The 27,984-nt window shown below is 42.4% G+C and overlaps 5 protein-coding genes across 8 annotated transcripts in view; 3 read left to right on the forward strand and 2 right to left on the reverse strand.

The window, feature by feature from the left end:
• Positions 1–453: 453 nt before the first annotated feature.
• On the forward strand, positions 454–6,393 carry ccdc14 (coiled-coil domain containing 14). 2 transcript variants are annotated; one of them, XM_019868133.1, is made up of 11 exons: positions 574–611; positions 1,381–1,439; positions 1,542–1,605; positions 2,284–2,356; positions 2,461–2,565; positions 3,069–3,554; positions 4,104–4,236; positions 4,299–4,375; positions 4,802–4,945; positions 5,429–5,531; positions 5,608–6,393. In XM_019868133.1, exons 1-11 carry the CDS (start codon positions 588–590, stop codon positions 6,113–6,115), a joined length of 1,776 nt encoding a protein of 591 aa, XP_019723692.1. In that variant the 5' UTR covers positions 574–587; the 3' UTR covers positions 6,116–6,393. The 2 variants fall into 2 exon arrangements, with proteins under 2 accessions (XP_019723693.1, XP_019723692.1); XM_019868134.1 differs by lacking the exon at positions 1,542–1,605 and having other exon boundaries at positions 454–611.
• A 324-nt stretch (positions 6,394–6,717) lies between these two features.
• LOC109514769 (ankyrin repeat domain-containing protein 10-like) lies at positions 6,718–11,920 on the reverse strand. Of its 2 annotated transcripts, none has more exons than XM_019868138.1 (6): positions 11,705–11,920; positions 10,169–10,321; positions 9,052–9,143; positions 7,983–8,209; positions 7,836–7,895; positions 6,718–7,628 (listed from the first exon to the last, which is right to left on the reverse strand). In XM_019868138.1, exons 1-6 carry the CDS (start codon positions 11,888–11,890, stop codon positions 7,321–7,323), a joined length of 1,026 nt encoding a protein of 341 aa, XP_019723697.1. In that variant the 5' UTR covers positions 11,891–11,920; the 3' UTR covers positions 6,718–7,320. The 2 variants fall into 2 exon arrangements, with proteins under 2 accessions (XP_019723697.1, XP_019723696.1); XM_019868137.1 differs by having other exon boundaries at positions 6,718–7,631.
• On the forward strand, positions 11,901–18,105 carry hsf2bp (heat shock transcription factor 2 binding protein). Of its 2 annotated transcripts, none has more exons than XM_019868136.1 (10): positions 11,901–11,982; positions 12,245–12,351; positions 12,821–12,956; positions 14,065–14,168; positions 14,472–14,621; positions 15,432–15,576; positions 15,661–15,778; positions 16,325–16,428; positions 17,332–17,531; positions 17,817–18,105. In XM_019868136.1, the coding sequence occupies exons 2-10, from the start codon at positions 12,301–12,303 to the stop codon at positions 17,844–17,846; spliced, it is 1,038 nt and encodes a 345-aa protein (XP_019723695.1). In that variant the 5' UTR covers positions 11,901–11,982; positions 12,245–12,300; the 3' UTR covers positions 17,847–18,105. The 2 variants fall into 2 exon arrangements, with proteins under 2 accessions (XP_019723695.1, XP_019723694.1); XM_019868135.1 differs by lacking the exon at positions 11,901–11,982 and adding an exon at positions 12,030–12,114.
• A 53-nt stretch (positions 18,106–18,158) lies between these two features.
• Positions 18,159–19,443, reverse strand: cryaa (crystallin, alpha A). The gene is made up of 3 exons (XM_019868139.1): positions 19,068–19,443; positions 18,867–18,989; positions 18,159–18,797 (listed from the first exon to the last, which is right to left on the reverse strand). The coding sequence occupies exons 1-3, from the start codon at positions 19,263–19,265 to the stop codon at positions 18,588–18,590; spliced, it is 531 nt and encodes a 176-aa protein (XP_019723698.1). The 5' UTR covers positions 19,266–19,443; the 3' UTR covers positions 18,159–18,587.
• Positions 19,444–26,709: 7,266 nt separating this feature from the next.
• LOC109514751 (diacylglycerol kinase zeta) overlaps positions 26,710–27,984 on the forward strand; it is a 67,793-nt gene continuing 66,518 nt past the window's right edge. The window contains exon 1 of the mRNA XM_019868111.1: positions 26,710–27,125. Within this exon, the coding sequence (XP_019723670.1) occupies positions 27,000–27,125 (126 nt within the window). The 5' untranslated portion in view covers positions 26,710–26,999. The remainder of the gene's footprint in view (positions 27,126–27,984) is intronic.

Here is a 27,984-nt window from a genome sequence, read left to right on the forward strand (position 1 = left end):
AAATAAATAAATAAATAAATAAATAAATAAATAAATAAATAAATAAATAAATAAATAAACGATAAAATAATTGGTGGTCACTAAATACTACATTTTGGGCACAATATAGTAACTTTCTGGCCACGAATCAGCTATAACACGCTAAATACTGTACTAATTTGGGATCATTAAATAGGTTTAATTTATGCACACAAAATGCACATGCAGAATATTACTGACTTGATTATCATTTTCATTCATGGACAGTTGGGAAATTAATTTGAGCGCACTTTATGTAGAAACGAGAAGATAGACTTGGTAGGTATTCTTAAACATACACCTATAAATACGAAAAAGTGTTGATTATGTCTATTTGACTCAGGGAGGATATACTGTAGTACTGTGCAGTACTGTATTTACTTTGTGCCACGCTCCACCATGATAGGTGGCGGTAGTGCATCTAATAACATTGGTTGGTTTCCATAAAAGAAAACAACACGAAGAAGAATATTCGAAATAAACATGCTAAGTTGTATCCCGATGATTGCACAATAACAACATTAAAGGAGCGCCAGAAGTTAGCTTTATGGTGATTCAGTTTCTCAGCAATGAAAGGAAGTATGAAGCGAAAGGTCAGAGCATTGGTTACATTTACGGGCACAAATTCGGTTACTTTCATTGCACTTTTCCCTCACTTCTCTATCGTCTTTCGTGTCTTATTTGCTTGAAATTCGGGTTAAATTCGCTCTTTGACCAAAGCATCCCAACGCGGCAACGATGCTCCTGCAACTCGTTTAAACTGTGTTTTTTTTCAGCAAGTAAGGAAACGGTTGTTTTAGCAAGGTACGCGTCGAGCCGGTTGGCTACACTGACCCACAGCTGCGGTACGTTAACTCGTCCGCCATTTTGGATGTGGCATATCTGTCCAAATTGACTGAACCTCGTAGAATAGAGCAGGGGTGTCCTCGAGGTTCCTAGCCTGCACGTTTTACAAACAAATTGCAAACACCAAAAAAAAATGTCACACCAAGTATGTAAATATATTGAAATATTGCCCATCTCGTTTAATTTGCTAACAAACTTGTTCAGTGTGAAATCTAGGCCTGTTTGGTTGGCCCCTATCCTGCAAGCCTTATATAATTTCTTAATCCAAAATACCTGATTCAAATATTCAGGTTCGTTATCGGGCTTCTGCAGGTCTTGTTAATGATCTAATCGTCCCCTCCACAGTCTGAACGCTCCATTCAGTTGGCGCAGTGATTGAAACGTAATCAGTCTGGTTTGGTGTATCCCACTTCTCACCCAGCTGGGAAAGACGCAAGCTTCCCTGTGTGACCTTGAACAGCATCAGTAGTATGGACATTGGCGAATGAATTGAAACACTCTAATTGTGATTGACAGGTACTAACATCTGGAAAGCTGACAGGTGGAGGAGCCAGGGTACAACAGGCGAGGAAACGGCAAGTTCATTCTTTGTGTTATTGCGTGTTTTACACTTCTTCCATTAATAGCATACTCCTTATTCAGAAATATACTGTCTTTTATTTCTATTATATGAACAGAGCCACCTTTCCAGGTCGAAAGGAACCGGCCTACTCCTTTTATTCCACAGATCCTAAAGACCAGGTGAACAAAGGCTAGGACACAAGGGTGGATGTGGGTGGTCAGTGACGATCATTTTGTATAGCAATGTTCTTGATAATTAAAAAAAATTTGAAAGCAACTTGACGGGGGAAAAAAATAAGAATTGTAGGTTATTTCTAAGCAATCTTCACCAGAGATGGCAAAAGTAAAAACAAACATTAAAAAAAGATTGGCCGGAGTAGTTACTGATTAAACACCTGCACTTATAGAGTAGTAGATAAGTACACATTCTGAAATGTACTTCCTCTATACAACACCCATTTTAATAACTTGACAAAACAAAACAAACACAAAATAGTTTCCCTCTTTAGTAATTGCCGTATCTCTGTCCTCTGAAGAATAAGAATCACGTTGTGTGGTGTTAGGAGCTAGCTAGCTAGCTATCAAAACAATGTGGTCCCATAGCTTTCCCAACAAAACATGTAAAAATCACGAATGATAACATCTGAAAAACTTACACATGTGTTTTTGAATGCCCAAAGCTTGTGGATTTTAGACTGGCACGAGACACAACATTCATTCCAAATCATTCTTGACGCCTAAAGCAGCAAACAGTTCTCTTCAACGAGGCTACTGACAATTATCCATCCAACATGCCATTTTGCATCAAAGTACACAAATTGTAAATTATTGTGAATACATCCCACACTTTGCTCTCAGGTTGCCAGTCTGCACTCGGGGCTGGATCGTTGCGCTGTTCTGCTCTCTGGCATGCTCCAGGTGGACAAGGAAGGTCGGAGGGCTTTCCTGGAATCAGTCATAGATTAAGAGCTCGTATTATAGAAATCACTTGTGCCGTGATGTAACTGTGTCGTTTTGGTGTGTGATTGTGCTTAGAACCTTTGAGACAACCTCTCAAAACAGTGGACAGTGGTGCTGCCAAACCAAAACCGTCCACCGGACCGGGGAAAAAGACCAGCAAGAAATTCCCTCCAACAACAGGTCGTCAGTCGCCCAAAAATCTCTTCATTCTTTGACTGTCCATTACACATATATTTTTTAAAATATAGTTTTTGGAGGATATTTGACATATTTAAGAAGTCCACTGAATTGAATGGAAAGGAAATCACATTAAATTTATGATACTTTTAAGCAATTGCAAAAATGCAAGCTGGTTTCCATCATTTTCCAAAGACAGCTAAAAACATGGCCCAATTGATTTGACAACATTGCGGAACATTTCGTTTGGGGTTGTTAGCTGTTTTCTTCAAATTTATTCTCAAAAACTGACTGTCCCTGGTCTTGCAGCGCAAGCTATCCTTCTGAGATATTCTCATTTAGGGTAGTTTGCACCTGAAACAAAGAGCAAATCAATTTGTGTGTGTGTGTGTGTGTGTGTGTGTGTGTGTGTGTGTGCGCGCGCGCATGCGCGCGCGCGCGTGTTTTTGTTGTTTTTTTTGAGTTCTGATGATGTAAATTGACACTTATTATTATTCCACCTTCAGAACGCAGTTCTACTAAGGTCCCGAGAGCAAAAGATGGTCCTCCAATGTCACAGTTGGGAGTGAAGGCGGCGCCCACCCTCCAGCAGTCTCACTTAATTCCATCCTTGAGACCGTCTCAACCGCTTCCCGGGTCTGCCCCCTCCCAGCCCTTGACCTCCGTCCTTCTGTCTGTGACCCAGTCTGAGTCCGCGCTCCGCTCCGCCCACCCCTCAAGTCAACGGACTCTTGCTCAGACCGCCTGCCAATCAGTTGGCGGTTACCTCACGGCCTCTTTTAATGGCAAAGATGTTGATTCTGTGCCTGTGAAAGACACAGACGACCAAAGTGCAACGCGCTTGAGTGCGCACGCCTACAATACGAAGTTTAATCCTGGTCCGCCGTATGACACCCACCGTGACATACATAGCGAGGATGACGTTAGTGCAGAAAAACTACGGACTGTTCAGTATCTTCTTGGAGAGCTCAAGGCGTTGATAGCTGGCAAAGGTACATTTTCTTTGTCTTACTTTTTTTTGTATTGCATGAGTGCTAATACAAGTATTGCGTGAGTGCTAATACAAGTACTGTGCCGAGGGGGTTCTCAAATTAGTCCCCGAAGCCCTGCGGTGCTGCAAGTCGTAGCTTGGCAGGCCGTTAAATAATTAGCACAAAATTATGTTGTATCATTTTAAAAATGTGCATACCCGCAGTTCATAAGGGGACCGGCGTGCCAATAAAATCTCAATGCTACTGATGATTCTCAAAGTCATGTGCTATTCACCCAATTAAATGTTTAGCCCTAGCCAAAGTGGCCAAGAGTATGGACGTTAATGGCGTGCATTAAACTCATGTTTCACCAACATGAACAATCAGCTAAGATGAATAAGCAAGACATTTGCATACTTGCACGGTGTCTGGAAGTAGCTACAATATTCAGTGATGTCTTTCTGCCCAGCTTTTTCTTTGTCTCGACGAATGATTTAATTTCTACCGACGCCTCTTTTTCTGTTCCTATCACGCATGCTTCCGTCTCCGTTCGCTGTTTTGGTTGCGCAGGCAGTATTGCGGAGCAGCTGCTCAGTCATCTGGAGACGACCGTGTCCTCGCCGCAGTTGATCTCCAAAGGTTTCGACCCTGAGAAATCTGCAGACCTGCAGACTCTGCGCAACTTGAACGCCCAGCTTCACAGGTACGACGCAATGTGAGACGGGGTTCCAGTCACCAACATGTTAATGTACATCTTTATTCCAGACGAGTGGCGTTTCTCAACAAACAGTTAAAGGAGAGGGAGAGACAACAAAATACCGAAACCCTGTGTAACTCACAAGGTAACGTTTTTGTGTTTAAATGTGTGTGTACAGATACAGCAGTTGTGTTTCTCCAGTGTCAGGATCACCTCTCAAAATGGGCTGATTTGACCGGCGCTCTAAAAACCGTGTGAAAAGTGTGCCATGCAATGAACTCATCTTTTGCAACCCAGCTGTACTGTGAATTTTCAAGCAATTGTTTTGTTTGGGTTTTTAACAGTACACGGGAAAATCTCAATTTAGCGTTGTGCACCTTTGTTATAGCACAGTGTTGTGCGGCAACATGCCTGCTATGTTCGAGCATTTATATGGTTATCTCTATGCTGTACTGCAGTGAAGGCTTCTCTATCCTTTGGCTATTTTGATGACTCCAAAGAACTGTTTTAAATTGGGAAAAGGTTCACATTTCATTTAAATGATTAAAGATCAAATGTTTTGTCTTTTTAGTGCTCAGTCTTCCAGAGGATCTCTCTGCTGCTCAATACCGCCTGCAGGAGCTGAAAGTTGTTCTCGCTGAAGCGCGGAAATCTCTTCTGGACACGAAGAAACAATTGCGCGACAGCGAGGCACTGAATGCGCTGATGAAATCAGGTTGAATCTTGCGGCACCTACTTGCTGTCCTGCATTTTGTTTTGGAATTGTATGGCCACACTACTTGTCCTGCGATCGGCAGGCAACCAGTTCAGGGTGTCCCCCGCCTACTGCCCGAAGACAACCGGGATAGGCTCCAGCACACCCACCACCCTCGTGAGGATAAGCCGATTAGAAAATGGATGCATGGATGGACTTTAGGTTGTGTAAAATAGCGAGATCCGATGTCAGTCCTTGCAGAACTTGCATTGCTTATAAAAATTAAGATTCACTTTGTGTGGACCTACTTTTTACAGTGCCAAGAAAGATGTGATTATTTATAACCATTTGTTGATTTGGAGAATTTCAATTCGTCAGCAGAACATTTCAAAAATATTTTTGTTGCACTTGGCGGTCTCATTTCAAAAATGATGGCCCCCGTTGGCACAGCGCGACATCGATTATATGCAGTCACAAGACCGTTGTGTGTGTTTGTACGTGCAGATTTGGAGACCATGAGAATCAAATTTGTCCACAGTGAGCAGGTACAGAGGGAACTGGCCTCACTTGCCCAGCAAAGACTGGAAGAGATAGAAAACCTGAAGAGGTAGGTCCCGGTGTGTACCCAAGTTTGCGATTTGAACTTGCTATCAAAGCTTCATTTGCCTTCCTCTCTCTTTCAGAATGATTAGGAGTGGCGACGTGTATGAGTGCGATAGAGTTGTTGACCTTGCGACATCTGACGCAGCACTCAAGGAGCACTATGATGACCACAGCGGCGCCACTGAACGCATCACGAAATACCTGATGACTCTGGGCCAACCGGAGGCATCGTGCAGCCGTGCTAATGTACACATGGCTGCAGAAAGGGAAGAGAAAACACCAGATGAAACGAAAATGACCCCGCTAGAAAAAACGCCCTCTCAACCCTACCATCATCGTAACCAGACACACAGTGAAGGTTTCGCGGGAGTACAATTATCGGAGCAGCAGACGGGTGAAGAGCGCCGGCAGCTGTTTGACTCGTTCCTTTCTGAGGGCAAGATGGAAACTCTGTCACCTGACTGTAGCATGAGGTCAGTTTCAACCTTTGACACCAGAGATGAGGCAGCGTTTCGAGACGGATTGGCCGCTCTGGATGCCAGCATAGCTAATCTGCAAAAAACAATCAAACAGGATTTAGGGAGATGATTCAATGGTTTTACGTGCCCGTCCCAATTTTGAGTTTGGTTCCTACTCCGTGTTTGTGTGAACGTGAATGAGAGCTTGTTGCTTTCTGTACTCTGCCATTGACTGGCGACCAGTCCAGGGTGTAGTTCGTCTATCGCCTTATGTGAGCTTGCATTGGCTCCAGGTCCCCACAACCCTGATCAGAATAGATGGAAGATGTTGGAATGGTTTTCAGATGTGTTTTTTTTTTAATCCTTTGTAATATGACACTTAAGATGGCCAATAAAAGTTATTTTGAGTCTGTGGCGAAGAGAATCTGGTTTTGCAATCAGTGGACACTCGATACACTTGTACAATCTGATGAGATTTATTGAAAATTTTACAAATAATTTTTATTTTTTCGATTGTCAGAGATGTGGGAAAGCTGAGAGAGGGAGCAACTGGGTTTATGCAAAATATTTTAAGTACACGTCGTAGTTTAAATGTAAATAAAGAATGCAATGCACTTCCTGTTTGGGCCTGGAGAACCAATACTTTTCTCGGCACAACATCAAACAAGGGATTGAAATGAAGTTGCGGCAACCCGATCAGATGACATCATCCTTGCTGCTTGCAGCAAAAACAAACAAACAAAGTATACTGTATTAGCTCAGGAGTGTACTTCAAGTACGTCAGGATGCAGCCATTACAGATTAAAAAGACAACCCTGACCAAGTGACTCGCTGTAGTGTTCACTTTACAAAACTGCACAATGTTTACAGCAATACAAGTAGGGAAAGAGGCAAGGTCTGTTTGGTATTCTGTAGCATTAATTCACAGCCAATATGCTCTTCCATTAGATTGCAGAAGGAATAATTAACCTGCGTAGCCACCTGTGTTCAGTCATACATCAAAGATTTCACACTAAGTACAAAAGTACAATTATAGATTTTTTTGTGACATTTCTTTCTTTGTACTGTAAAAAAATGTAAAATATACAATTTTTCAAAAAAAAAAGGTCAGGAAACAAGTGTTTTATAAAATACAACCAGGAGTCAGATGCAGCACCAAGAGGACATTCCCAAAATGTGTCCACAAAAAAATATTACGATCAGTATCATGACCAAATTTTACGTGAACTATTTAGGGGGAAATGTGACAATCTGTGAGGAAAATATCAAAAGGCTTTTAGCTTATGAGTCCTCGCAGACATACATGCCACCTTCCGCATTTTGAAAGGACTTCGGTCAGATGTGGCCTCTGTCAGACAACTCCTCCGCTGTGTCCCCAAAGCCGTGGTGATGTCCATAAAGTAGGAAGTCGCCGCAATCGGCTCCTTGTAGTTTCTCTAACTCAGGCTGATGGGACACGCAGCCGTTGGGACTTCCTGTCAGATGCAGTGAGCCGCACATGTCTGCTGAGTGGCGCTGAGTGGATGGCGAACCTGCCTGTTGCCAAGACAGCCGTGTGGAAATTTCGTCGCTTTTCATTGGTTCGTCATCATTGTGGTCAACAGGCGAGGGTGGATGGACGCTGTCAGTGACTGCAGTACAATCTGCTGTTGGGGAGGGCGGGCAAAAAATTTTAATTCGTTAAGGTGAAATACGTGACCTCTGGTGAAATTAGAGCAAATATGCGGAGGTTCGCTCTATTTGTATTGGGATTCCTGCAACAGGTGGATGATTCTTTATCCTGTGAGGAATTATTTCACTCTGTGCAATCTTAGCCTGCATAACACATGACAACATGCATGACAGCTAACCTCCACAGTCGGATTCCATGCTGTCTTCAGGTTCAAAATGTTGCATCTGCTGGAACACATCTGCAACGCAATAGACAGCATCCACATTTCGTGAGCATACAAAGGTCAACCTAGGCAGCTAATGAAAGTAAAAGGAGTCGCTGTTACCTCTCCTTGCTTTCTTTGTTTGACCATTCTCAAAAGCAGACTGCAGCCTTTTCCGACAGAGCAGACCAGGACCACGGACGGGGCCGCTCCCATTCTTTTCCCCGTTGCCCTGAAGCTCACCGAGCTGCCGCAGGTGCTCCTGCAAGTTGGCGATGAGGCGCAGGCAGTCGTCAGAACCGTGACTGCGCGCCAGGTCAGCTGCGGTCTGCCCGCTGGTGTTCGTTAAGCTGCACAGCGAGTGAAGACAAGTGAATGGAAAGCAAAGATTCCACGCACTCACATCTATGGTAATTAGTGACTTTGTGAAAAAAAAAAAAAAAAGGTTTACAGTAGATGTATATTTATAAACCAAATGACAAGGCCATTCCAAATGTTGCTCATTTCAGCATATCTACATTGAGAATGTGAATTTTGGATACATTTGTTTTTGGTCTTGCTTCCCAACTCTGAGATTGGTTAACCAGCAGGAAAATGCTATTTGCCGCCCTGCCAGGTCAGTGAAGGTGTGGATGGAAGGTCTAGAATGGCTCCCCAACTTACGGGTTTTTCGAGTAATGGCCTGTTGCTTATCATTATGAGTGAGCTTCGGATATCCGGCCCCTTGATTGAAGTGAAAAAAATAGGAGAGCAACAGTCACTGATGCACTTTAAGCCTTTTATTGATGAGATAACTAGCCAAACATACAAATGCAAAATGAAAACACATGCAAGGAGCATGTAAAAAAGCTCACTCTGAATTAACCGTGTTCTCATACTACGGAAGTGAGAAACAGCTCCTGACTCACTCGCGCCATATCAAGGCATACGTCAACACTACATTGTCTCTGTGTGTGACTTTGGGCTTTACTGTCCTTTATAAAACCAGTTTTTACATTCTGTTTTGTGAATTTTTATTCTTTTAAATTCATATTTTACAATACCGTGTGATTCATTTCAAATTGATAAAAATTACTTTGATGTGCAATATGAGTTACTGTACAAGCTTGGTCATGGAACGCATTCAAATCCTAAGTAAATGTACCACTGTACTTGACATTTTTTCCTGACCTCTGCTCAGCAGGTTACTTACTGCAATTTGGCACCCGCTATCAACAGAACTTGGATGGACTCCATGGAGGCTGCCCTGGCAGCCTTGTGGATGGGAGCTTCTCCTACCAAATCCTGAAAACACAGAAGTTGGGGCATCAGGCTGAAGTGCTTGAAAAAAATGCATTGATAAACATCACAAGCAAGACTTAATATATCATAATATACTTTCGTATAACATATGCCTCGTCCTGGTTGACGTAACTCATTCATTTTGGATGTGTACGTCTACTGTGTAGCTCTTCACTCTTCTATCAAGACCAGAGGAGGGCTATTCCCGTCCTCGAGGGCCGGTTTATGTCTCATGTATGAATCATGTTTATGTTTTAAATGATCAGTTCATCAGCAAGCTCTGCAGAAGCTGGATAACGATCCTGATCATTTATAATCAAGGTGTGTTGGAGCAGGGAGACATATAATTACCCACCCCTGCTTTAGACAATTAATTATAAATTATTTTCCGTTCATAGCTGCTTGCTCTCCCTTTTAAAGGGGAAGTCAAGTCAAATATTTTCTTCACAATATGTTCTATGAGCCCCCAACTAGTCCAAACAGAGTATTCTAATTAATATTGTTAATAATATTAATTCACCCGCATGTTTCCATCTCAGGGGGCTACCATTTTGGTTTGAATTGCTAATTGCAGTCGACTGAAAATGACTTTACAGTGGTTAAGGGCTCTGTTTGTGAACGTCATATGACCAAATCCAGAGAACAGGTGAACTGTGTCGGTCGTTACCTGATCCGGTTTGGGACACGACAAACCACAGACTTCTAATTACCGACACAACGCTGCAAGGTTAAAATGCAAGCGGTTACACATATGCGGCACCTATGTAGATGAATGTACATCCACATGTGGGTGCTTTCATTGATACTTTGTTTCTGTTTGTACGTTTGTTTTGTCTTTTTCCCCCACACAAGTGTACTTATATTAACATTGTGTTCTTTTATATGATTGTATACATGTTTGAATTCAATGACAAAAAAATATATTGAACTAGTATATGTGTCTTAAGCTGGTATGAAAGAGAGTAAACGATCAAATGGCTTTCCATGGTAGTAATATGAATTTCTTTCACATTCATACCACTGCTCACCTGCCGGTTGACATCTGCACCAGCCTGCGACAACCACAAAACACAGCGAGGATGCCCGCCGAGCGCAGCTGTGTGTATTGGGGTCTGCTTGAAGCGACTCGACACTGCGTTCACGTCGCAACCCATCTGCACCAGGCGTATGACACACTCCAACTGCAAGTGATCAGGAAAAAATCCACATGAGATGACAAGAACATTTTGTTAGCATTAGGGGGTTAGTAACAGAAGGACAGAGCAAGAAAAATAATTGTACAGTACAGCTTAATTTTATCAAGTTTGCCTGTAACCAAATTTTGCTTCTTTACTCAGTAAAATTACAGACCAGTAATACTGTACCTAAAGTTAGCTGCATGGTGGTGAGCACAAAGTAATTCCCATCGTCTTCCCCTCACCAAACCACTCTCTTCTTCATTACCATCCATCAATTTTCTATTATGGGTATCCCAAGGCCTATCCCACCAGATTTGGTGCAAGAAGCAGGGTACACCCTGGACTTGTCGCCAGACAATCACAGTCCATATATAGTCAAAAAACATCCAAGTTTATGAGCAAATTAGTTTTCAACCAACATGACATGCATGTTTTTGGAACGTAGGAAAAAGTCGTTACCGGAAAAACCTAACCCAAACCCCCAAAGTACAACACAAACACCACACAGGAAGGCCAGACAAGACTCAAACCCCAAACCTTAGAACCCTTCAGAATTAACAATCTCAGAATTACCACTGATGAAATTAGAAAAATAAACTGCTTACCTGTATATACCGCATTATTGGATTAAATACGTTTAAAAAAAAGAAGAGTGTGAATTTCTATTATTATGACGTACAGTACTATATTTTGTTCAGAATGTTAATTAATATGGCGATATATTGTAACATTCTTATTTCTGAATCATCTTAAAATATGTTTCTAATATTCTTCATATTTGATGTCACAAACCATGAGCGTTAAAACATTTTTGTCATAGGCCACATTGTAGTTCCCTCATAGGACCATTACGATTGTGAAATCATACACTGTACACGTTCCGTATAATCACCTCATTGTATTTTCTGTATGCACAACACATTTATGAATACATTGTTTTAAAAAGTGAAGTGAAGTAAAATAGTTTGTTGAAATTATTTATGTCCACTGGCCAGTTAAAAGAACTAAACAAACGGAGCAGGGGACACACTTCCTGTATAGCTTGGCGCCTAAAGCTGCAATTGGTTCTGTGGGGTTCCTCCGCAACCAATCAAAGATTTTCAAGCTTTTTTTTCCCTCTTATAACTTTATTGTACACACAAACTTGCTGACCAGTCGCGCTCGACGCTCACAACGAAACCACTTAACTCCGTGCCCACAGGGCCGATCGCTACTCTTTCCGCTCAAACTATTAACACATGACAGCAGAGGAACCACAGAAAGTCGACCGTAAATTTCACACAATACTTTTTAGTATCGTGTCATTCCTCTACCTCTGTGTGCGTGGAAAAAGCCGACACAACAAACAAATATCCTCCTTCTACGGTCTTTGAAGCTAATCCGCACCTGTCCACAGTGAGCAGCCCAGTGAATGGGGGTCCAGCCGTAGCAGGAGTCCTCGGTTGTTAGATGAGTGTGATGCTGGTTCAGTGACAGCAAAGCTCCAACATCTCCATCACGACAAGCGCGGTGGATAGGGAACATGCTCGTGAACGCTTCATCGTCACTGGAAAAGTCTCGTTCCATAGACATGAGTAGAGTCTGAAAGCTCTCCGATGTTGTTCTTGGTCACACGGAACTGTCTAAGCACGTTTCAAATTAATTCAAACACAAAGGAAGTCGAGGTAAGCTTCTCGACCCCGCTGGAAGTGAGAAAAATCCGGACTGGAGTATTTGGCAGACCGGTTTAGTTAGTGAAAGTCGGTTGGAGGGAAAAGACGGAAATAAATTCGGGAGTACGTCATTTTACAAATCAGGTCTGTGCGATACAAACCTATACTGTATTTATAGCGTCGTGATTAGGTACGACTATTTTGTTTTCTTTCTGTATATTGATTAGTTTTGAAAATAAGTATTTACCCATGTTGGCTTGTCTTTACTTTACAGGAATCGTTCAATTTGGATTAACAGAAGTTTGACGGAGAAAGTGAGCCTAGCATAGAATGTCTTCGTCATTTGGCGGGCAACCGCATAGCTTGTGTGATGGCGCTAAGGTAAATCTGATGTACAATGAATCTAAAAGTCATTCACAATGATTATTTTTTTGGTATTGTTTTGGTCTGAATGTATTGAGAAATCTCCGTGGGATTTTAATGACGCTCGCTGACTTGCTGCTTCTGCCTTTAGTAGGCTATGATAAAACGTCCACCTGTAACGGGCAACTACTTGTCATGGGTCGGAATCAGACTAAATGTAATTTAATATGTCAGATTTGTCCAAGATAGACAAGCTTAGTATGATTAAATTGGATGAAGAGAAAGTTGGTGATAATGTACCTGTGTATGTTACCATATGATCACTGGCAAACTTGGTATTGGCAAATTTGTCAATTCCCAAGTTAAATAATAATTTTAAAAAGCACTGTCAGTGTACAAAAGGTCTAGTCCAGTAAGCTATCTCTCTTTGACAAGTTCTGTTGATACTTTTCCTGACGTCCCCCTATGTCTAACATCTTCTCCTCAGGATGGTTTTGTTCGAGTGAAGAAAAGAGACCTGGAAAAGTTAACCACAGAGGTCATGCAGTTAAGAGAGTTCCTGCCCAGAGTTGTAAACAGTGATTTGATTGAGATGCTACACAAATCTAGAGTAGCAAAAACAGGTAAGCCACAATGAACCTAGACCATATACTTGGTAGAATTATCCATCCATTTCCTGTACTTTGTACCCCCACAAGAATGAGACAACAAATTATTGGGAAGAGACAAGCCTTGTGATTGGCAGGTTTTGTCCACTCAGCTTGGCTTCTTTCATCCATATGACCCAATATCCGTAAAACAGCGATTCCCAACTAGGGTGCCATTGCACTTTTTTCTCCATTTCACTTGAATTGTCAGAAAATTATGTATTCATAACAAATATACAGTATATTGTTCATCTCTCTATGCCAGCACGGTATACTGATAGCCAGAACTAATAAATGGTCTCCATTAGATGCTAGAAGGTACAATATACAATAAACCTGTTGCCATTCCCAAAAGACAAAAAGTCATAGCTTCCTGCTAGTATTCAAACTTTGTGTTCAATTAAAGAGATCCAGACTGCGCAGTGAACAAGTCATCCGCTTATCTGCACAAGGGTGGCGGGCGTGCTGGAGCCTGTCCCAGCTGTCTTCGGGCAGTAGACGGGGTACACCCTGAACTGGTTGCCAGTCAATCGCAGGTTCCACATATAGACAAACAACAACCACTCACGCTCACAATCACACCTAGGGACAATTAAAAGCGTTCAATCAACTTTCCTTGCATCTGTTTGGAATGTGGGAGGAAACCAGAGTACCCGGAAGAAAAACCCACGCAGGCACAGGGAGAACATGCAAAATCCACACAGTTAGGCTGGAGCCAAGAGTCAAACCCAAGACCTCTGTACAGTGAGGCAGACGTACTAACCAGTCAACCACCACGCTACCCGAGGAGATCATTACTTCACTATTAATACTTTTTGTGACATTTTAGTTTGGTGGTGTGCCGTGAGATTTTTCTATCGGGTGCCTGACCTCGAGAAACACTGATGTAGAAATTCATGTAGGACAACAGATGTGGTTGTGCTCTGTGTAATATGATCTTGTTTTTATCTCCAGAACATCACAGTTTCCTTGCTTTTCATTTATTGTGTCAATGTGAAGAGACTGATAAATAAATAAAGGGTTGATGTGGATCATAACCACTGTTGTAATTTTTCCATGTGTTCATGTGTGTGTCTCTGCATAGTGAAAGCGCATCTTACACAGGAACAGGAGCTTTTACAGGAGGAGTGTCTTCACCTTCAATCCAGACTGGAGGTGTTACAAATTGAATGTCAGAGGGAGAGAGAGGTGAGGCCTCGAGGACTGGATTTGAACATTTGTTTACCAACAAGAGCAATTTCTGCATCATGAGATCCATCACAACATCGGTGTCAAATATTTTGCCTGGTATTGTCTTTGTGAAAGCAACAAAAAAAAAAAAAAAGTGAAACTCTCAAGGACTCTGGTGACTGGAGATTGTATTTTAGCATGCATGGAACACTCCGACCCAATTGGTGATGTGCAGATCTCTACTTACATGTCAAATCCGTTCATTTGAAAACTGTTATGATTTGTTCTTTGTGTGTTTGTGTGTCTGTTTTATGTGTGTAGGAGAAATTGCTGTTACATGAGCAGCTCTGGCAGAGTGGAGCCGAGTTGCAGCAACAGGCTGACTACTGCTTCAGTCTTGGTTCTGCAGTCTGCAGCCTTCTGTGGAACTGCTCAACGAGGGAAGACATGGTTAAACAGTGGCTAGCTGATGTGAGACTTCTCTCGGTGCATTACTTTCATGTACTACATTGAATGTCCTTTTACTCACGGAGAAAAGGGACAGATTCACTGCCGCAAACAGTAGTGGAATTTTCCTCCAAAATAGTGTAATTGCAGATAGATGCCACAAGGTGGCGCCAAAGCGCCTGTATTCGTCAGGAAAACTAAACATTCATCCAGCATGTACAAAATCATGAATCCATGGCACATAAACGACTGTATTTAACAGCTAAACTAGTAAACAAAATGACAAAGGCATGAGGCTAATCAATAGCATTAGCTAGCAAAAGCCAAGAAACCCTAAGGCAATCGGTTTGGAAAATAAAAACGTGATTGCAAAAAAATAAAAAGCCTTTACTTGTCGTGGTTTGGTCATCGTGTAAAACTCTTCACACGTTTCAGCTTGCAAGCCCTCTTGCGGGAATCAACAGTCTAAAACGGAAAAAAAGCTCTTCAAACGCTTTCAGATAAGATAAGATAAGAAATCCTTTATTAGTCTCGCAATGGAGAAATTCCCAATTCTCAGCAGCAAAGTTCAAGAACCAATCAGAAGCCTTCACCTGACAAAAGCAGGTTTCAAGTTGCATTTTGTGACCACTCAAAGTTCTCTGGAAAAAATTTAAATCTCGTTCTTCGTTCCGGCCTTACAGTGGTGATATGGTCAATCCCATTGGGCTGTAAAGTGGATGGGTTTAAAAAAAATCCCCAAATTTTCAAATCTGTCTAGCCGCAAATGTGTGGGGGTTCACTGCACTGTAAAACTTTTGTTCAACCAATGTGTGTTCAATTCTTGTGGCGTAGGGAAGCCTGCCGGCCTTTGTCGCGGTGGCCACACAGACTCTGGGGAGCTTTGTGAGAACTCTGGATGAGGACGTGAAGACTCGATCAGAGGACTGCGACACACAGGAGTACCAGTTTGTTTTGGCGCTAGCTGGAACCATTACTAGTAAGAAGCAGTCAATCACCCTAAAAAAAGCTCAGTTCATGAAACTAAAGATACCATAACTGCTCTTTGCTTCCTGCCAATCAGACATAGCAGCTGTAACCAGTGGGCGGGACTTCCTGTCCAGCTCAGCACATGATCTGTTGGACACACTGATAAAGCTGTTGGAGCTGATGAAGCCTGGTGGATTCTCCAAATTGAAAGTGTACGTATGCAGCTTAGTACTGTGTCATGTCACGAAATAGGTCCAATGATGCAGAACAGATCATGACCAGTTTTCTGTTCATTCTCAACTTTTGCTGCAAATTAGGCCTGGGAGATGCAGATTCATCGGTTTAATTGATTCCTTGGGTGGAAAATTTGTTTTGGCGACCCTCTCATTGATGTGCTCTTCTTGCACCAGCACGGCGCCTGCAGACAGAGAGGAGCTAATTTACAAAAGCACTCTGTTTTCCAATCTAGCAATCTTTCCGACCTCGCCAAAAAAATGACAAGTGACTTTAATCCTCTGTAATGAAGAGACAACATGAGTGGAATCATTTTCCCATGATGCCTATAAATCTGCAAAGTCCCATCCCTCTCCGTGAAAATTTCACAATTTAGTAGCAGACACATCTAGTTCCTTGATGAGATCATTCACGATGAGGACGTTTTTAACAAGTTGAATGCTTGATTCTCAGCATTTAACAAACTGTGTTGTGTTTGTATTTTTGAGCATTGCTGTTTTTTTTTTTTTTTTTTCTCCCCCTAGGTTGATGCTCATGGGTCTTTATAATGCCAGTATCAGTGTGAAGGGGCTCAAATACATGATTGAGAACCCAGCGCTACTGCCTCTGATTCGGACTCTGCTTGAAGGTACGCCACCTCATATGACAACAAGTTTACAACCTGCAGAGCTATCATCATGATCACATTAAATTTGTCATGAATTGGCTCACTTCTTGTGGTGTTTCATATTACGTGTAAAGCCACTGGATGGCGCTCTCACCTCAATGTGAACTGAACGAATGGCTGATGTCCAGTTACCATATTCCCCATCCATCCATCCATCCATCCATTTTCCGATCCGCTTATCCTCACAAGGGCCGCGGAGGGTGCTGGAGCCTATCCCAGCTGTCTTCGGGCAGTAGGCGGGGGACACCCTGAACCGGTTGCCAGCCAATCGCAGGGCACACAGAGACAAACAACCATCCGCGCTGCATTCACACCTCGGGACAATTTAGAGTGTTCAATCAGCCTGCCATGCATGTTGTTGGAATGTGGGAGGAAACCACAGTACCCGGAGAAAACCCACGCAGGCCGGGGGAGAACATGCAAACTCCACACAGGGAGGCCGGAGCTGCAATTGAATCCGGTACCTCTGTACTGTGAGGTCAACGCACTAACCACTGGCCCACCCGGCCGCCCATTCCCCATGCATTCATCCATTTTCAAAAAACGTTTATCCTCAACTGTTGTCTGTGTCAGCCAACTTTGGCCAAGTAGCGGAATGCACTTTCTGTAATGTAATGAATTAACAACCATTCGTAGGCATGCTTTCACACCTACGGACATCATACATTCACCCGCATCACGGTTTTTCAAATGTGAGCTGAAGCTGAAGAAAACTCACAAAACCATGGTGAAAACGTACCAGCGCCATCCAGTGACATTTCAGTGTTGAGTATTCTCATGGCAATTATAGGAGCGATGAACAAATTTATGCGTAACCTTCGTCTTCCACACCTTGTGGCTTGCATGTATTTGTCAATGCAACAGACAGATCCTGGGAAGTATGCCTCCACTCCCTGCGTCTGCTGCAGTCAGTCCTGCTGGAAGATGTGGCGCAGCCTCGGCTGGGCGCCGCTCTGCTGGACTCAGACATCCAGAGCCGTATTAGCGGTTTTACCTCGAGTGTTCAGCCGAGCTTGAGACTGTTAGCTCAGCAGATCTTGGCGGACATCCAGGTGCTCCTGCAGGTAAACGTGTTCCAAAATAGTTTGATTAGGGGCAATGTATGGCAGGTGATGAGTTAATTTACCGGTAAGTAATACTCATTGTTATGATGACTCGGTTCAAAAACGTAATTTGGACCGTAAATTATTCAGATAGTTTGCCCGTTGCTCTGTAAGACACTTGAAGTAACAGGAGCAGACTATGACACAATTGATAAGCCAGAAATTTGGTTTTCTAAAATTCTGATCCTAATTAATGACAACCTTTCCAGCAAATTCATTTGAACCAAAACATTTGTGTGTTTCTAGGTGCAGGGATGTAAACAAGATAAAGAGTGACATGCCTTTCAGTGTTTTTTTTTTTGTTTTGTTTTTGTTCCTATTTTCCTCTGTTTTGTTTTCCCCTCTTTTGTTCTTGTTTGGGAAGAGTCATTGTACAGAGGAATAACCATATATATGTAAAGAATGTTTTTTCTGTTTCGCGGACTGGGACTAGAACTCGTTTGTTGTAGCGTGACATTTTGTAAACATCTATGCGTATCATATCGGAGTTGTGTAAAGAGCAAATTAAAGAGAGAGTTTGCCTTTTCTGGTTTCATTACAGTGAATGTACGTCAATCCTTCGGGGTAAATGAGGACACGGGAGAAGCCTTCTGTTCATTTTGCAGCTTTATTATGGTTTTTCTTTCTCATGGACTTCTCAGTATCGAGGTATCCAGTGAACAAGGCGCAGACTAAAAGACAGGATATCATGGAGACATGAGAATAGAAGGTTCAAAGGCTATGAGAAGGAATGGAAGCAGTCGGGGCTTTCAGAACTTTGCCGAAATCTGCGACAAGATATTTGTGACGTTACCTTTGAGCCAAACAATCATGAGGACCTTAATTTCAGTCTCCTTACAGGGACATTTTTATTCAAACCAGGCTACTAGTGATACTCTACGAGTGTGCTCAGAATCATCTTGAGAGGAAAGAATGAAGCAAGAAGGACCCATGCGTCCTCTATAAGGGAAAGGAGGAAGAATAAGTGGAGGATAAGAGGCTGCCATCCCATTTGGTCGACGCCCACCACTCGAGCCTTTAGGAAGAGGCCGCAGCGTTGGGCTTATCGTCACGAGTGACGGGGATGTTGCGCTCACTACGGCCGGATTCATTCCCTCCGCTGACCTTTGGCCCGGTCAGTGTCAGCAGGCCTTCGGCAGAGAGGGTGCAGGTGATGGCGGTTTGGTCCACGTTGGATGGGAGGCGGTAGCGGCGGTGAAACTCACGGGAGATGTAACCGTGGTCATCCTGAAAGACGGACGGGTGAAGAACAAGCGAATTTGCAGAAAAGGAAAAAAAAAAGCGGCGATGACTCACCTGTCTTTCTCCGTGCTTGCCCTGGATCTCCACGTAGTCGTCGGTGACCTTCACACTCAGCTCATCGGGGGAAAAGTGTTTGACGTCCAGGTAGACGGTGAACTTTTCCCTGTCAGACCTCACCTGGGGGAACGTGTTAGTTGAGATGCAATTAAATGTGAGCGGAGACGGGCAAACGTACACTTCCAGCTCGGTTTTTACCTCTGACATTCCGGAGTTGGAAGAATCCAAAAAGCTACGGAACAGTGACTGTCTGTAATAGGGGCTGATAGTGGAGGCAGTGTAGGGGAAGAGGTCGTAATCGAACATGCCCTCGCCAAAGAACTGGTCGAAGAGTCGAGCCGGGTAAATGGAGCCCAGGGCGCGTCTGAACCAGGGGTGTTGGATGGCAATATCCATAGTGACTGCTGAGAGGTTTTGGTCTGGTACAGCTTGGCTTGGTTCTGGCTGAGGTGATTAAATGGGGCTGCTCAGCTCAGGGTCCGGCGGGTTGAAGCGAGCAATCAAAGAACGATGTTGAAACGAGCGAGCGGATAAGAGTGACCCGGGTGTTTTCTGCCCAACGGCTGCATCCTCTTTATATACCTAAGAACCAGAAAGAGGGGCTTTAGCCACTATCCCTCTGGAATGGCATTATGTCATGTTGCGTTTCGCGCACTCAGCAGAATTTGAGTTGAGGATGGACAGACTCGGGGGGGGTGGGGTTGGGTCTGGCATGGCCGGGAGGGGGCGGGGGCGTCCAGGGGCTGGCGTGACTCAGTGCCACCTACACGCCAGACACACGGGGCTGCCAATACAAACTGTTCCTGACGTGGAAGGCACAACCAATACAATAAGGCCAGGAATTCAGTTTGGCAGACGGTGAACAATTCTCAAAAAGAGGCTGTTTAATGCCCCTCTAATTTAAATTTTGCAGTCAAATGAAACGTACAATAAGGTGATGCAGGACCCAAATGTACTTCAACTTGAGGTTATAACGAGTGAAAGGTAGAAAAACAAACACATGCACACATACATGCACGCACAGGTTTGTAAACTTGAGACGGACGAATGATACCTGAAGTGAAGGGCAAAAAAAATGTTTTTTGTTTTGTTTTTTTTAGATCCCGGTGACACTTCGCAGATGATATTTACTGTCTTGTGCACTGGTGTCAAACTCAAAGCACGGGGGCCCGATCTGGCCCGCCACATAATTTTAGGTGGCCCGTGAAAGCGAAATTTGTGAAGTGACTTCATGTTTCTCGCTAAAATAGCAAAACTGCAATCGTTTTCACTTTGAAAAAAAATATTTCAAGCATTTTTACCGAATCTCCCTTTAAAATAAATGTAACATTTGAACAGTTTTTACTGATGGCTGAATTCAAAAGTAGCTATTCACCAGTTTTGTTGTGTGGATGTAATATAAGGCGATCCTACATTTTATTTGCTTTCAGTCAATGGCCCTCCGAAAGAAACCAGAACTATGATGTAGCCCCTGGCAAAAATCAGTTGGACCCCCCTGGTCTAGTCTTACCTGGCCTGCCTGCAAGTACATTTTGACAGAAAAATGACATTATGGTTGTACAGTCAACGTCAAACGATTTTCTTTTTTTTTTTCTTCACTCCAAAACTTAGCAGGAAACCTCGTGATATGAAAGTCAACCGTCTCTATCGTAAAAACTTAACCAGAAAAATATTTGTCTAATCATCATGCCTTTTTTCGTTTCGCCGCTTGTGAGTCTGAGTCTATAAAATTATACGAACGAAAGCACATAGGATGACAATAGACTAAGCAAACTGAACTGAGCTCTGGATTTTACATCAAAGTCAGTTATGCATGCTTACTCACTTCAGGGAGATATCCAATGGAGCGTCTTGATTCTAGACAACTGGCGTGTATGGACAACTTCCCATTTTCGTCTTTGAAAACTTGATTCATTGAAAATGCCCAAAGGCCAGACGCAACATAGACAGCAACGCAATCTCAAACACGTTTGGTCCCATTGGCTGCACAGTGGCTGAGTAGTTGGCTTTCTTGTCTCGAAGCAAAAAAAAAAAAAAAAAAAAAAAAACGCTTTGGCATTTGACTATCCTGACTTGGTCCTTTTTGAAGTAAGATTATCGCTGTTCTTTGAGTTCCTACGAGGTAATCTGGTTATCAAATCGAAACATTGAGTGTATGTTCAAGTTACTGACGACCGTTTATTGCCGTAAGCATCGGTGCGAATGGTTGAGTGTGAATGGTTGTCTTTTGTCACACGAGCCATCAAAGTGTCAACTTTTCAACCACTCTGATAAATTCAAATGATCAAGGGTCAGATTTGTGTCCAGCCTAATCGTAATTCACATTTTTCATTCTATTTGTAAAGATGGCTGACAAAACTGTGGAGGCATCAAACTGGTTGCCGTTTGGCAAAAAAACGAACAGCTCTCATCTGAGAGTGTTTCTGAAAATTAAATTAAAGCACAAAAACAAACAAAAAAATGGGTCTGGTTTCTTCCGTGACCTTTAATATTTAATAGTGACTGCATAACAAAAGTGATTAACAAACCTCCCACCCTCCCCCACCAAAGTTGATCAGCAATTACCTCATATGTTTCCGGAATGGTTAACATAATAAATGCTACCGGTATTTAAAATACACAATAATGTGAAAGCATTTTTTTCATTGAGATGTGAAATTATAATTTGCATTTCTCCACAATCCGTGTATCACGAATGATACGCGGATTCTCCACCCCAATTTTTTTAATTAATTAATTTGAATGTTAAGCTTGATTGATTTCTAATTTTGGATCTTTAGCCCTCTAAAATTTGGATCTGAAAAGAATTCCCTGTGACATTGCTCATCCCGGTTCAAAGTGGTTTCATGTCAACAACTCAGTGATCTTTAAAGAGTCCACATTAGCACTTTGTTTTGCTAGACGGTGAGGTGATCTCGTTAAATCTGTCAAGCATTCTATATGTACTCATAAAATAAGGGAAAAACAAATTTTTTTGGGCAATATGAGTGCTCTTTTCTGACATGAGCATTTGGAGGGCGTGGGCACTATGTTTACCACCATGCAGTCGAATTTTAACGTCAATTGAGTGTCCATTATTGCTTACATTTTTTGGTAGCAGCCTGAACTATAAACAACCACAAATCATAACGTTGCCTTTTGACAAAACACATTAATTCATACTAATAAAAAAGGAGGGTTATTTCCCATGCCTGCTTCACCATGAGTGGTATTAGGCTAATCCTGCGGGGCTTTGGCCTGCTAACACGGGGGCTTAGTCGCTCCATATACTCGCGGGCCAAGAGCAACTGAGCCGGTCAGCCGCATCTGTTGTAGGCCAGGGTGGTAGAGGTTGCCCGAGGTTTGGGCTCGGCTAGCTGCTGCCGACCGGACACAGACGTTGATTAGACTGGATCCAGATCACCAGAGTCAGCACTCTGGCTTTTTAATCAATGGGACAGACAATGACTGTGTGTTCAAACGTGCTGCTTTGGCCCTCAACCTCTCTGGTTCTGGCTGTGTGAACATGCTCTTATTCATTCATTCTGAGTTTGACGTGAAGGCACACGGCACCAGAAAGGAGCAGAGAGAGAACACATTTCTAGTGATTTTTGTTTTTTTGAGGCTACATCCAAGGGTCCCAATCAAAGACACTGTACAATGAACAACTCAAGAAAAGTTCTATGTGGAATTTTTTTTTTTTTTTTAAATCAAGACTCGAGGGAGTATGAATGGGTATACAGTAGTTAGTTTGGCTTTGAAAAGGAAAATACAGTGGTACCTCTACTTAGGAACGTCTCTTCATACGAAATTTTCAAGTTACGAAACACCTCAACAGGAAAATATTGCCTCTTGTTACGATAGACATTTCAAGATACGAAAGGTAGAAATACAGTATGGGCTGCTAATCGCATCTCTGAGTTTCATGAACCCAGCATACTTATAGCTGCTCGGCTAATGGCTATTACCAAACATTATCCTGGCATCCCATTGGCTAAGAGGGACCTCTACCATATACGCTTGTATGTAGCTAGGTAAACATGTGTCTAAGCGTCCCAGACATTTGCCTCTTAGGCCCTGAGGTTTTCCGATAGTGTTACGTAAATGTGAATCACACAGAAAAAGTGTCAATCTGTTCAAAGCGGGCAAAAGCAAACGTCTTTGGATCAGTTCTTAACAAAACGCCAGGCAAAAACCACTTCTGAGAGAGAACATGAACTTAAGAGGGCAAAAACGATGAGGACACAGTTAAATGACTATCATTTTTAGTCTTTATTTTTTTACATTATGCACAATTCTCATTTATTGTAATGTATGTATTTGTTACATGTTTTGATGAATTTTATGCTTTATAAAACATTTGTGTCTGAATTTTGGGGGGCTTGGAATGGATTAGGGCATTTACATGGAAAACGCGACTCTACTTACAAAAGTTTCTAGTTTTGTAAGTAGAGGTACCACTGTACTTTGTCTTGCCCAGGTCAGGTGATAGTTAAATTCCACAGCAGGAGAGCTGAGCGACCGGATTCTCGAACACCCGCAGGAGTGAGGCAGGCAGAACTGACGGTGAGATGGAGAGCTGATAGTGACGACCTAACGGCGAGACACCGGGAGGCAAGAGGTGGTGGATGGCTTTGAAAAAGTGAGCAGAAGGATTCTGAAATGTATTTGGTATTTAACTAGTCGAAGCCAGTACGAAGTGTATACGTTTCTGGATGACTCAAGCATCAGAATTTTTGACCAGTTTTAGTATGGAGGGATTTGTCATGGAGAACAAAATAAAGGTAATTGAAATAATCAACCTGGGAGCGTCACGATTCGGATGAACCGAATAATGTTTTCGGATCCCAGAATAGTAGACGCCAGACAAAACTCCGTCACAAAAAATATTTAATATAAAAACGCACCAACAAAGTAGAAACATAAAGCGCTGGTCAAATAAGGACCAGGAAAAAAGATAGCAGGTATTCAACCAGCAAGTCCGCTCAGTCTGCCACCTGCTGGCAAGGCCAAGAACAGGAACATGACAGGGAGGTGTTGGCGAATGAATAGTTTTTTTTTTCCTGAATAAATAAAATTGTCATTAAAAAAAACAAACACCATTTTATGTTTTTCTTGGGTGATCTTTGTCTGCTTGCGTATTTACATTTGTTTGATGATCTCAAACACGATAGTGGGGAAACTGTCATGATCTGTGTAATTATTAAGGCACCAAAAAAAAAAAAAATCCCCAAAATTAAGGCACAAAAACAAAATAAATCCCAAACTACCTGTCCCGATGTGAAAAAGTAATTGCCGCCGTGTTAAATCACAAAGTAACCGTGACTAATGACAATTTGGGGAAAGCTGTGTTCAATTTCACAGGCAACACTCTCGCACCACATTTGTTGAATCAAGGGTGGCACAAGCCATTATTAGGTTCAGGGGGTAATTCTTTTTTCACATAAGAACAGGTAGATTTAGATTTTTTTGTGTGTCTCAATCAATTAAAGTGGCATTTAGAAACTGCATTTTGTATTTCCTTCGGTTGTCTCTGTGTGATGTTAAAATTGGTTTGAGGAACTTGAATCTTTCTGTGTGATAAATATGCAAAGAACATAGAATTCAGAAAGGGGGCAAATACTTTTTCACAGCACTTTATATCAGAATGCTTTTTGAAGGTAAACATTAACTCAAAGCATTGTTCGAAAAAAATATGATGTACTGTCCATACGGTTCAGATTTCCATTTTCAATGTTTACATTTTAGTTAAGTACTCTTAAGTAACATTGATTTACTATATGAAATATATACGTTTAGTTGGATATCTACTGGTTGTCGCTGTGGTACGTTCTTTCATTACCGGAATGTTAGCCAACTTCCACCATGCTAACCACTGTTGAGCCTTGAGGCTAAAGTAAAGCAACGAATCATTAAGTGAAACAGTGTTGTCATTATGTCTGCTTATTTTCGCGCACAGTTCGGAGGTGAGATATGGATTGTGAAGGGATCACAGTTGATTATGACTGCCACTTTGTCATCGCGTTGTTTCTTTGACGCTAGAGCCAAAGTATCCCTATCGTCTCTCAGTTTTTAGCCATGATCTTAGCACATCTAAGGAGACTGGAAAATGTGCAGTTAATATTAACTGATTAGGCTTATACAGAAATAACAAACGAACGAATCTCGACCCCTAAAATAGCGCATAAACAACCACTGATCACTTAATCAAAAACTGTCAATTGGCGTGTAAAGGAAAAGAAAGGGACCACTTTGAACTGAACTCGACAGAGCATATAAATTGTTGCCAGACCGTCATTATTTTCCTGCTCGTGGCAAAAATGGACATTCAGTAATTGATCCATTTTCATTTTTTTCTAAATAAGGACCCCCAAACACTGATTGGTTATTGAATGAATTATACAATATACGGTATTAGTTTGGACCGGTTACATTAAAGGCAGTTAAGTGAACTCCTCTGCACTACCTCTAGCCAGCAAATTGCTGTCTTTTGATGTCTGACTTAATTTTGACTTCCTACTCCTATTTTGGCAAAGAAATATGACTAACATGACTGGGCATCGTCTGTGTTGTCATTTCGGATGAGCTGAGTTCTGCCGCCCTCTCCTGGAGAAATTTTACATTACAGGAACATTTATTTATTAAGTTATTGACGCTCAGAATTCACACTTCACAGTAACTATTACCAAATTTATGGGTGTGAAATGAACATCATGATTAAAATTGTTTGATGGCCCTTTTAGCGCTGATTGCGTATTATTTTATGAAATCCATCCATGATGTGAGCAATTGCGTGAGAAAAAAGTCAGACAGCTTAGGGACAATGTTCCTCAATGTATACTTGCAAGGAATTTGGGAATTTCAACATCTATGGTCCATATTTTCATCAAAAGGTTCAGAGAATCTGGGGAAATCACTGCATGGAAGCGACAAGGCCCAAATACTATCAATGCCAGGAAATACAGGTTAGCACAACCTACATGAGTGCAACTTAAAACTCTACTCTGCAAAGCAAAAGTCATTTATCAACAACACCCAGAGACCCCGCCGGCTTCTCTGGGCCCGAGCTCACATAAGATGGACAGATGCAAAGCGAAAATTGGTCCACATTTCAATTTGGGGGTGGGGTGGAGGGGGATTGTGGACGTCGTGTCCTCCGGGCCAAAGAACCATCCGGACTGTTATGGACGCAAAGTTCAAAAGTCAGTGTCTGTGACGGTATGGGGCTGTGTTAGTGCCAATGGCATGGTCAATTTATGCATCTGTGAAGGCACCATTAATGCTGAAAGGGACATACAGGTTTGGGCAAAACATAGCAGAAAAAAAGCCTGTTCCATCACAACAGTCGTCTCCCTTTGTCTTCTGAATATAAACTACTGTACTGCCATCAGGGCGCAGATACGTTATGACCAGGTGTAGGACAAACAGATCATTCGTACCAGTTTCTATTGTCATTTGAAATAGTGTGGCATAACACTCAGTATTAATATATCGTTGAGTGTGTGTGTGTGTGTGTGTGTGTGTGTGTGTGTGTGTGTGTGTGTGTGTGTGTGTGTGTGTGTATGTGTGTGTTGATTTTTTTTTGGAGTTTTCTTATGTGGATGGTTGGTTGTCAAAGTAATTGTGCCTGGGGGATAACAACGTTCACCTTGACCTTGGGGAAGAACGCTACTAATAATCAGTGCACTGATTTGTTCTACTAGTTCGGACAAAAAAAAAGCGAGAGTACAAGTATACGATGGACCTTAAAATGGATATCAAGATGTAGCAGGTAATATCGCCAGAGAGAAAAGGGGAGCGAAAGAGAGAGAGAGAGAAGAGAGAGAGATGTGTCGATGAGCGAGACCATTTCCTGCAACATTACGCGTGACGTCACAGTAGGATAGGATAGAATCGAAGTCGACGAGTAAACATCAGTGTCCTGTCGTGCGCTTCATTGAACGCGTGTCCTAAGCTTGGCACTTCGATTATGACATAGTCGCTTGCGCACGACGAGAAGAAGCAGTTTTATGACAAAATGAACAAGTTGTAAAAACCGATCCAAACCAAAACAAAAACGGCCAAAAAGAACAACAGGAAGCCATTGAGAGACAAGCGTGACTCTCTTGCGTCACCGCAGAGGATCGAACGAGCGGCACCCTCGGCTTGGAAATGTTGAGGGGCTCCCTGAGGGACTCCGGGTCCGCGGTGCCTCCCGTGGAGGAGCGCCCCGAGCTGGAAGTCGAGTCCGCAGACGAGGACGTGTTCGGCGACGAGAAACCTGCCAGCTGCTGCCGGGTGAGTCTGCGTGTGTGAGGTGGTTTTCTCCCTCTCGCTCTATCTCGTTTTTTAATTTATGTTATTTTATTTATTTAGTTTTTTGTGGGGGGGCTTGTGCGTGTGTGCCTCCCCCTCCCCGCCCCACGTTTTTGTCCTGTTTGTGGGTCTTTTTGTTTCTTGAGAATATTATTGTTTTATTGTCAAACTCATACATCACACCAATCTGAGGTTTATTTCCCTGTTTAGTATTTTCATCCACCACAAATTAGATTTTTGAGCCCCCTGGCTGCCAGTAATTTGGGATTGATCATTGATACTAAAGACCTCTTGAAGATGTTTTACACAAGTGAGGATTTTGGTGACGAAGCATTACGTGGGATATTGAATATTATCTAGGCCCACTAAAATTTGCAAAAAAAAACAAAACAACAGGTTTCTCTGTAATGTAACTCTCTTGATAACGAGGGAATACTCTCGACTTACTTTTGGCCCACCCTGTATATTTATGTCAAAATTGGATCCTGCAGTCACTAACAGTGTAGTGGTTGACAGTGTTTGTTTAGTTCTGACTCAGTGATGTTGTGACAATGAAAGTCTATCTGTCTCCCTAACTCACGGATGTTCGGTCAGGGCAGGCAGGGGAGACAAATCCTTCCTGTTCCCTCCCGTGAAGACCTAACAACTTAATAATGATGACAAAAAACGATTTTCCATTTTAATTATCCGGTCGGTGCTTTACATTGATTTTCTTTTTCAATCCAATAACGTCATTGATTTCATCATTATTTTAAAAAATAGCTGCATTTGTGTATTTCCTTGGGGAACACACGCATTGTACTTGAAGTGCCTCCGGCGATCGGTTTCATTATTTTCAATT

This window comes from Hippocampus comes, unplaced genomic scaffold (genome assembly GCF_001891065.2).
Source record: "Hippocampus comes isolate QL1 unplaced genomic scaffold, H_comes_QL1_v1.1 scaffold157, whole genome shotgun sequence".
In the NCBI taxonomy this organism is placed as follows: Eukaryota; Metazoa; Chordata; class Actinopteri; order Syngnathiformes; family Syngnathidae; genus Hippocampus; species Hippocampus comes.